Source organism: Lonchura striata, chromosome 35, assembly GCF_046129695.1.
Source record: "Lonchura striata isolate bLonStr1 chromosome 35, bLonStr1.mat, whole genome shotgun sequence".
Taxonomy (NCBI): Eukaryota; Metazoa; Chordata; class Aves; order Passeriformes; family Estrildidae; genus Lonchura; species Lonchura striata.
In genome coordinates, this window is record NC_134637.1 from 373,608 (window position 1) to 383,234 (window position 9,627).

At 50.7% G+C, this 9,627-nt stretch overlaps 1 protein-coding gene across 1 annotated transcript; it reads left to right on the forward strand.

Moving 5' to 3' along the window:
- The first annotated feature begins 1,820 nt into the window (after window positions 1-1,820).
- Window positions 1,821-9,483, forward strand: MYL11 (myosin light chain 11). The gene is made up of 7 exons (XM_077789567.1): window positions 1,821-1,912; window positions 3,497-3,586; window positions 4,827-4,902; window positions 6,111-6,215; window positions 6,995-7,073; window positions 7,818-7,866; window positions 9,260-9,483. Exons 1-7 carry the CDS (start codon window positions 1,910-1,912, stop codon window positions 9,362-9,364), a joined length of 507 nt encoding a protein of 168 aa, XP_077645693.1. The 5' UTR covers window positions 1,821-1,909; the 3' UTR covers window positions 9,365-9,483.
- The last annotated feature ends 144 nt before the right edge of the window (window positions 9,484-9,627 follow it).

Consider the following 9,627-nt stretch of genomic DNA (forward strand, 5'->3'; position numbering starts at 1 on the left):
CCCAGACTCCCCCAAAAATCCCCCAAAATTTGAACAAATTCCCCCAGATTCACAAAAATTCCCCAAAATTCCCAATATTCCCTCCAAAACCCCCAAAATTCCCAAAATCCGCTCCGAGACCCCCGAAAATTCCCCAAAATTCACAAAATCCCTCAAAATCCCCCCAAAATTCGCCACAAAAGATCCAAAATTCCCACAAATTCCCAAAAATTCCCAATTTTCACCCCCAAAATTCCCCAAATCCCCCCAAAATTCCCCAAAACATCCGAAATTCCCCCAAATTCCCCATTTCCCCCAAAAAAATCCCCAAAATTCTCAATTTTCCTCCTAAAACCCCCAAATTCCCCAATTTCCCCCGAAATTCCCCAAAATTCCCAAAAAATTCCCAATTTTCCCTCCCAAAATTCCCCAAAATTCCCAATTTTTCCCTCAAACCCCCCCAAAATCCCCAAAATCCCCGAAAAATCCCCAAATTCCCCCCAAAATCCCCCAAATTCCCCCCGAAATTCCCCAAAAATTCCCCAAATTCCCAATTTTTTCCCCCAAAAAATTCCCAATTTTCCCCCCAATTTCCCCCCCAAAATCCCCCCAGCCGCTCAAAAATCCCAAAAATTCCCCGAAATCTCCCCAACCCCCCCCCAAATTCCCAAATTTCCCCCGAAATTCCCAAATTTTCCCCAATTTTCCCAAATTTTCCCCAATTTTCCCCAATTTCCGCTCCCGCCGCTACCTCGGCCCCGCGCGCCGCTCACGTGACCCCCCGGCGCCCCTCACGTGACCGCGCCCCGCTCACGTGACCCCTCCATCCCTCCCCGCCCCAAGCCCCGCCCACGCCCCGCGCTGATTGGTCGGGGCGCCCCGGCCACGCCCCCTCCGGCGGATTCTCGCTTCCCATTGGGCGGAGCGCGGAGGGAGCCGAGGGCTCGGCGCTGATTGGGTGAGGGGCGGGGCTTGGGGAGGGGGCGGGGCCAAGGAGCCGCGACGGACCCGATTGGGACCAGTTTGTCCCAGTTTGTCCCAGTTTGGACCAGTTTGGACCAGTTTGAACCAGTTTAGACCCAGTTTAGACCCATCTTAAACTGGTTCCCACTGGTTTCCACTGGTTGTTACTGGTTTCCACTGGTTTTTACTGGTTTCACTGGTTTTTACTGGTTTCCACTGGTTTTCACTTGTTTCCACTGGTTTCCACTGTTTTTCACTCGTTTTCACTGTTTTTTACTGGTTTCCACTGGTTTCCACTGGTTTTTACTGGTTTCCACTTTTTTTTACTAGTTTCCACTGGTTTCCACTGGTTTTTACTGGTTTCCACTGTTTTCCACTGTTTTTACTGATTTCCACTGGTTTTTACTGATTTTCACTGTTTTCCACTGTTTTCCACTGTTTTCCACTGGTTTTTACTGGTTTCCACTGGTTTTCACTGTATTTTACTGGTTTCCACTGGTTTTTACTGGTTTCCACTGGTTTCCACTGGTTTTTACTGGTTTCCACTGGTTTTTACTGGTTTTCACTGGTTTCCACTGGTTTTTAACCCTCTCTTTCCCGGTTTAAACCGGTTCTCCCGGTGTCCTTTACTGGTCTAACTGGTCCCTCCTCCCCTCCCCCACCCCCACCCCCCCCCTTCCCCTCCCCCCCCCCCCGCCACCCCGGGGTGGGGGAGGGGCAGCGGCAGCTGCGGGGTGGGGGAGGGGCGGGGGGGTGGGGGAGGGGCGGGGGGAGTTTCTATTTTCGGCCTCTGCCCCTTTAAGGGAACCCCGGGGTCCTTTTTGGGGGGGTGGGGGAGGGGCGGGGGGGGTCCCGGGGCTATTTTGGGGCCGCCCCTCCCCCACCCCGGGGCCATAAAAATCCCCCCGGAGGCGCCGGAACCCCCCGGGAGGAGCCCGAGGAGCGGGAGAGGAGCGGGAGAGCGGCCATGGTGAGAGACCCCGAAAGCGCCGGGATTCACCCCAAAATATCCCCAAAATATCCCCCAAATATCCCCAAAATATCCCCCAAAATATCCCCCAAATATCCCCAAATATCCCCCAAATATCCCCCAAAATATCCCCAAAATATCCCAAAATATCCCCCAAATATCCCCCAAATATCCCCAAAATATCCCCCAAATATCCCCCAAATATCCCCCAAAATATCCCCCAAAAATCCCCCAAAATATCCCAAAATATCCCCCAAAATATCCCAAAATATCCCCAAAATATCCCCCAAAAATCCCCCAAAATATCCCCCAAATATCCCCTGAAACCCCCGGCATTCACCCCAAAATATCCCCCAAATATCCCCAAAATATCCCCAAAATATCCCCAAAATATCCCCAAAATATCCCCAAATATCCCCCAAATATCCCCCAAATATCCCCCAAATATCCCCGAAATATCCCCAAAATATCCCCGAAAAATCCCCCAAAATATCCCCAAATATCCCCCAAAATATCCCCCAAATATCCCCCAAAATATCCCAAAATATCCCCCAAAATATCCCCCAAATATCCCCAAAATATCCCCGAAATCCCTGGGACTGACCCCAAAGTATTCCCAAAATATTCCCACAATCCCTGAATTTTATCCCAAAAAAATCCCCCGAAATCCCCGGGACTGACCGCAAAATATCCCAAAAATCCCCGTGATTCACCCCAAAAATATCCCCAAAACATCCCCAAAATATCCCCGAAATCCATGAATTTTATCCCAAAAATATTTCCCAAAATCCCCAGGACTGACCTCAAAATATCCCCAAAATCCCTGAAATTCACCCTAAAATATCCCTGGGATTTGCTCCATAATTCTCCCAAAATTCCCCAAAATCCCCCAAAAATCCCCCCCAAATTTCCCAAATCCCCCCAAAAATCCCCAATTTCCCTTCGAACTCCCCCACAAATCCCCCCCAAATCTGCCAAAAATCCCCAAATTTCCCCAAAACCGCTTCAAATCCCCCAAAATCTTCCCAAATCCCCCCAAAACCCCCAAAATCCCCCCAAATTTCCCCAAAATCCCCCAAATCTCCCAAATCCTCCCAAGCCCCCCCCAAAATCCCCCAAATTTCCCCAAAATCCCCCAAAAAATCCCCCAAAATTTCCCGAAATCCCCCCAAAATTCCCAAAAAATCCCCAAAATCCCCCCTGAAATCCAAAAAAAATCCTGAAAAAAATCCCCCCAAATCCCTCCAAATCCCCCCTAAAATCCCCCAAAATTCTCCAAAAATTCTCTAAAATTCCCCCAAATTCCCAAGAAATCCCCACAGGAATCCCAAAAAATTCCCAAAAAATCCCCCAAAATTCCCACAAAATCCCCTAAATCCCCCAAAATTCCCCAAAAATCCCCCCAAAATCCCCCCTGAAAATAAAAAAAAAATCCTGAAAAAAATCCCCTAAAATCCCCCAAAAATCCTCCAAAAATCCCCCCAAATTCCCAAAATTTCCCAAAATTCCCCCAAATCCCCCAAAAATCCCCAAAAATCCCCAAAATTGCCCAAAATTTCCCAAAATCCCCCAAAATCCCCCCAGGCCCCGAAGAAGGCGAAGCGCCGCGCGGCCGAGGGCAGCTCCAACGTCTTCTCCATGTTCGACCAGACCCAGATCCAGGAGTTCAAGGAGGTGGGGGAGGGGCCCAAAGGGGTGGGGGAGGGGCCTGGAGGGGTGGGGGAGGGGCTCAAGGTGGGGGAGGGGCTTAAATGGGGGGAGGGGCAAAAATCGCCACAGTGGTGACCCCAAAAATGGTGAAAAAATGGAGGAAAAAGAAGAGTGGGGGAGGGGCTCAAAGGGGTGGGGGAGGGGCTTGGAGAGGTGGGGGAGGGGCTCAAAGGGGGGAGGGGCTTGAAGTGGGGGAGGGGCAAAAATCGCTGTGGTTGGGGACCCAAAAATGGCGGAGAAATGGGGGGAAAAAAGAGTGGGGGAGGGGCTAAAAGGGGTGGGGGAGGGGAGGGGGAGGGGCTAAAGGTGGGGGAGGGGCTGAAGAGGGGGGAGGGGCAAAAATCAGGGCGGTGTAGGACCCAAAAATGGCGAAAAAAATGGGGGGAAAAATGAGTGGGGGAGGGGCTCAAAGGGGTGGGGGAGGGGCTAAAATGGGAGAGGGGCTTGAAGTGGGGGAGGGGCTTAAAAGGGGGAGGGGCTTGAAGTGGGGGAGGGGCTTAAAAGGAGGAGGGGCTTGAAGTGGGGGAGGGGCAAAAATCAGGGGGGTCGGGGACCAGAAAATGGCGGAGAAATGGGAGGGGAAAGGGTGGGGGAGGGGCTAAAGGGGGTGGGGGAGGGGCTTGGAGAGGTGGGGGAGGGGCTTAAAAGGGGGAGGGGTTTAAGAAGGGGGAGGGGCAAAACTCGCTGGGGGCGTGACCCCCAAAATGGCGGAGAAATGGGGGGAACACGAGAGGGGGAGGGGCTAAAAGGGGTGGGGGAGGGGCGGCCCCAAAAATGGCGGAGAAATTGGGGGGAAATGGGTGGGGGAGGGGCTTAAAATGGGGGAGGGGCTTAAAATGGGGGAGGGGCCTGAAGTGGGGGGAGGGGCAAAACCCACGGAGGCCACGCCCCCAAAATGGCGGAGAAATGGGGCAGAATGGCGGGGGAGGGGCTAGATTAGGTGGGGGAGGGGTTTAGAGTGGTGGGGGAGGGGTTTAGAGTGGTGGGGGAGGGGCTAAATAGGGGGAGGGGCTTTGAGCAGAGTGGGCGTGGCTTCGAGCTCAGTGGGCGGAGCTTCCCCTGCGCTTTTGACCCCAAACCCCCCAAATTTCCGCCGATTTTTCCCGGGGTTTTTTTGGGATTCTCGCCGGGATTTCGCGGGGGGCGTGGCCCTGACGCCCCTCCCCCTTTGGCCACGCCCACCTCCCCTCCCCCACCCCCCCAGGCCTTCACGGTGATCGACCAGAACCGCGACGGCATCATCGACAAGGATGACCTGCGGGAGACCTTCGCCGCCATGGGTGGGCGGGGCTAAGGGGGCGGGGCCTGGCATGGGTGGGCGGGGCTAAAGGGGGCGTGGCTTGGGTGGGCGGGGCTAGGGGGCGTGGCCTGGCATGGGTGGGCGTTGTCTGGGTGGGCGTGGCTTAGGGGGCGGGGCCTGGCTCGGGGGCGTGGTTTGGGTGGGCGGGGCTAAAGGGGGCGTGGTTTGGGTGGGCGGGGCTAAAGGGGGCGTGGTTTGGGTGGGCGGGGCTAATAGGGACGTGGTTTCGGTGGGCGGGGCTAGAGGGGGCGTGGTCTGGCTGGGGTGGGCGTGGCTTGGGTGGGCGGAGCCAAAATTTGGGTTTGGAGGGAGGGGCGGGGCTTAAGGGGATGGGCTTGAAATGGGGCGGGGCTTAAAGAAAAGGGGAGGGGTTTAAATAAAAGGGGAGGGGCTTAACTGGAAGGGGAGGGGCCTAAAGGAAAAGGGGAGGGGCTTAAACGAAAGGGGAAGGTCTAAAATTAAAGGGGAGGGGCTTAAAAAAATTGGGAGGGGCTAAAAGGAAAGGGGATTGGCTAAAACAAAAAGGGAAGGGCTAAAAGGAAAGGGGATTGGCTAAAACAAAAGGGGAGGGGCTTAAAGAAATTGGGAGGGGCTAAAAGGAAAGGGGATTGGCTAAAACAAAAGGGGAGGGGCTAAAAGGAAAGGGGATTGGCTAAAACAAAAAGGGGAGGGGCTAAAAGGAAAGGGGATTGGCTAAAACAAAAGGGGAGGGGCTAAAAGGAAAGGGGAGGGGCTTAAAGGAAAGGGGAGGAGCTTAAATGAAAAGGGGAGGGGTTTAAATAAAAGGGGAGGGGCTTAAAGGAAATGGGAGGGGCTTTTAAAATGGGGTGTGGCTTAAAGGAAAAGAGGAGGGGCTTAAAAGGAATGGGAGGGGCTTAAAGGGAATGGGGAGGGGCTAAAATAAAAAGGGGAGGGGCTTAAAGAAAAAGGGGAGGGGCTTAAATGGGTTTAAGGAAGGGGAGGGGCTTGAAGGGTCAAATTTAAAGGGAGGGGGTGTAAAAATGGGAGGGGCTTAGTGAGATGAATGGGCGGGGTTTGAAAGAAGGGGCGTGGTTTATTTAAATGAAGTGGGAGGGGCTTAGAGGGCGTGGCTTGGGTTTATTGGTGTTTTATTGGGAGTGGGCGGGGTTTGGGGGTTTGAGGGGCGGGGCCGGGGGCGTGTCCCGAGCTGGCCCCGCCCCCTGCCAGGCCGGCTGAACGTGAAGAACGAGGAGCTGGACGCGATGATCAAAGAGGCCTCGGGGCCCATCAACTTCACCGTGTTCCTCACCATGTTCGGGGAGAAGCTCAAGGGTGGGCAGAAAACCCCAAATTCCCTCCCAAATCCCCGAAATTCAAACCGAAAAAAACCCCCAAAAAATTCACCCCGAAATATTAAAAATTCAACCCAAAAAAACCCCCAAGATTCCAGCCCAAAATGCCCCAAATCCCTGAAATTCAAACTGAAAAAAACCCAAAAAAATTCACCCTGAAATACTAAAAATTCACCCAAAAAACCCCCAAAATTCCAGCCCAAAGTCCCTGAAATTCAAACCAAAAAAAAACCCCCGAAATTCCAGCCCCAAATCCCCCAAATCCCCGAAATTCAAACCGAAAAAACCCCCCAAAATTCCATCCCAAAATCCCCCAAATCCCCAAAATTCAAACTGAATAAAACCCCAAAATTCCATCCCCAAATCCCCGAAATCCCCAAAATTCAAACCAGAAAAAAAACCCCAAAATTCCATCCCCAAATCCCCAAAATCCCCAAAATTCAAACCAGAAAAAAAACCCCAAAATTCCATCCCCAAATCCCCCAAATCCCCAAAATTCAAACGGAAAAAAACCCAAAAAATTCACCCCGAAATATTAAAAATTCACCCCAAAAAAACCCCCAAATTCCATCCCCAAATCCCTGAAATCCCCAAAATTCAAACCGAAAAAAAACCCCCAAAATTCACATTGAAATACTAAAAACTCACCCCAAAAAACCCCAAATTCCATCCCAAAATGCCCGAAACGCCCCAAATCCCCCAGCCCCGCCCCGTTTGGCCCCGCCCCGTTTGACCCCGCCCCGTTTGGCCCCGCCCCAGGGGCGGACCCCGAGGACGTCATCATGGGCGCGTTCAAGGTGCTGGACCCGGACGGGAAAGGATCCATCAAGAAGAGTTTGTGAGTGGGGGGGCGGCTCCCAAAATCCCCCAAATTCACCCCAAAACAGCCCCGGAACATTGCCCAAAATCCCCGGAATTTACCCCAGAATATTCCTGAAAATCTCCGAAATTTACCCAAAAATATCCCCAAAATCCCTGGAATTTACCCCATAATATTCCTGAAAATCTCCGAAATTTACCCCAAAATATCCCCAAAGGACGCACTCGAAATTCCCCAAATTTACCCCAAATTAGCCCCAAAATATCCCCGAAATATTGCCCAAAATCCCCGGAATTTACCCCAGAATATTCCTGAAAATCTCCGAAATTTACCCCAAAATATCCCCAAAATCCCCGGAATTTAACCCAAAATATTCCTGAAAATATCCAAAATTTACCCAAAAATATCCCCAAAATCCCCGGAATTTAACCCAAAATATTCCTGAAAATATCCGAAATTTACCCAAAAATATCCCCAAAGGACACACCCAAAATCCCCCAAATTCGCCCCAAAATATCCCCGAAATATTGCCCAAAATCCCCGGAATTTACCTCAAAATATTCCCAAAAATCTCTGAAATTTACCCCAAAATATTCCTGAAATATCCCTGAAATTTACCCCAAAATATTCCCCCAAATCCCCAAAATTTACCCCAAAAAATCCCTGAAATTTTGGGGGTGGGGGAGGGGATTTTTGGGGTGGGGGAGGGGATTTTTGGGGTGGGGGAGGGGCGGATTTTGGGGTGACCCCTCCCCCCCCCAGCCTGGAGGAGCTGCTGACGACGCAGTGCGACCGCTTCACCCCCGAGGAGGTGAGAGCCCCAAAATCCCCCAAATCCGCCCCAAAATTCACCCCAAAATCCCCCAAATCCGCCCCAAAATTCACCCCAAAATCCCCCAAATCCGCCCCAAAATTCACCCAAAAATACCCCAAAATCTGCCCCAAAATTCACCCAAAAATACCCCAAAATCTGCCCCAAAATTCACCCAAAAATACCCCAAAATCCGCCCCAAAATTCACCCCAAAACACCCAAAATCCGCCCCAAAATTCAACCCAAAATCACCCAAATCTGCCCCAAAATTCACCCACAAGTACCCCAAAATCCGCCCCAAAATTCACCCAAAAACACCCGAAATCAGCCCCAAAATTCACCCAAAATCCCCCAAATCCGCCCCAAAATTCACCCCAAAATCCCCCAAATCCGCCCCAAAATTCACCCAAAAATACCCCAAAATCCGCCCCAAAATTCACCCCAAAACACCCAAAATCAGCCCCAAAATTCACCCAAAACCACCCACAATCAGCCCCAAAATTCACCCAAAAACACCCAAAATCAGCCCCAAAATTCACCCAAAAACACCCAAAATCCACCCCAAAATTCAACCCAAAATCACCCAAATCTGCCCCAAAATTCACCCACAAGTACCCCAAAATCCGCCCCAAAATTCAACCCAAAATCACCCAAAATCCGCCCCAAAATTCACCCCAAAATCCGCCCCAAAATTCACCCAAAAACACCCCAAAATCCCCCACAAAATTCACCCCAAAGTCCCCCAAATCCGCCCCAAAATTCACCCAAAAATACCCCCAAATCTGCCCCAAAATTCACCCCAAAATCCCCCAAATCCGCCCCAAAATTCACCCAAAAATACCCGAAATCCGCCCCAAAATTCACCCAAAAATACCCCCAAATCTGCCCCAAAATTCACCCAAAAACACCCAAAATCAGCCCCAAAATTCACCCAAAATCCACCCCAAAACCCCCCAAATTCACCCCAAAATCCCCATAAAATCCCAAAAAAATCCCCCAAAAATTCCAAATAAATTCCCCCAAAATCTCCAAATACCCAAAAATTCCCAAAAAATCCCCAAAAATCCCCCCAAAATCCCCCAAAATTCCAAATAAATCCCCCCAAAATTCCAAATAAATCCCCCCAAAAATCCCTCCAAAATCTCAAATAAATCCAAATAATTTCCCAAATAAATTCCAAATAAATCCCCCCAAAAAATCCCAAAAAATCCCTCAAAAATCCCAAATGAATCCCCCAAAAATTCCCAAACAAAACCCAAAAAAATCCCTAAAAATCCCCAAAAAATCCCCATAAAACCCCCAAAAATCCCCCCAAAATCCCCAAATTTCCCCAAATTTCCCCCTAATTGTCCCCAAAAATTCCGGGAATTCCGGGAATTCCCAAATTCCCAGATCAAGAACATGTGGGCCGCCTTCCCGCCGGACGTGGCCGGCAACGTGGACTACAAGAACATTTGTTACGTCATCACCCACGGCGAGGACAAGGAGGGCGAGTAGCCCCAAAATCCCGGGAATTCGCCCCAAAAATCCGGGAATTCTGCCCCGAAAATCCGGGAATTCACTGCAAAAAATCCGGCAATAAACGCCCAAAAAAATGGGATTTTACTGCGAAGAAATCTGGGAGTTTATGGCAAAAATATCTGGGATTTCACCCCGAAAATCCAGAAATTCATCACAAAAAATTTGGGATTTTGCCGCAAAAATCCGGGAATTCTGCCCCCAAAAATCCGGGAATTTACTGCAAAAAAAATCCAGGAATT

Bases quoted from the DNA above. Each gene is read 5' to 3' on its own strand.
- MYL11 (XM_077789567.1), top strand. The intron at 7,074-7,817 runs GTGAGTGGGGGG...TCCCCCCCCCAG, and splicing joins GGATCCATCAAGAAGAGTTT to CCTGGAGGAGCTGCTGACGA. The intron at 7,867-9,259 runs GTGAGAGCCCCA...CCAAATTCCCAG, and splicing joins ACCGCTTCACCCCCGAGGAG to ATCAAGAACATGTGGGCCGC.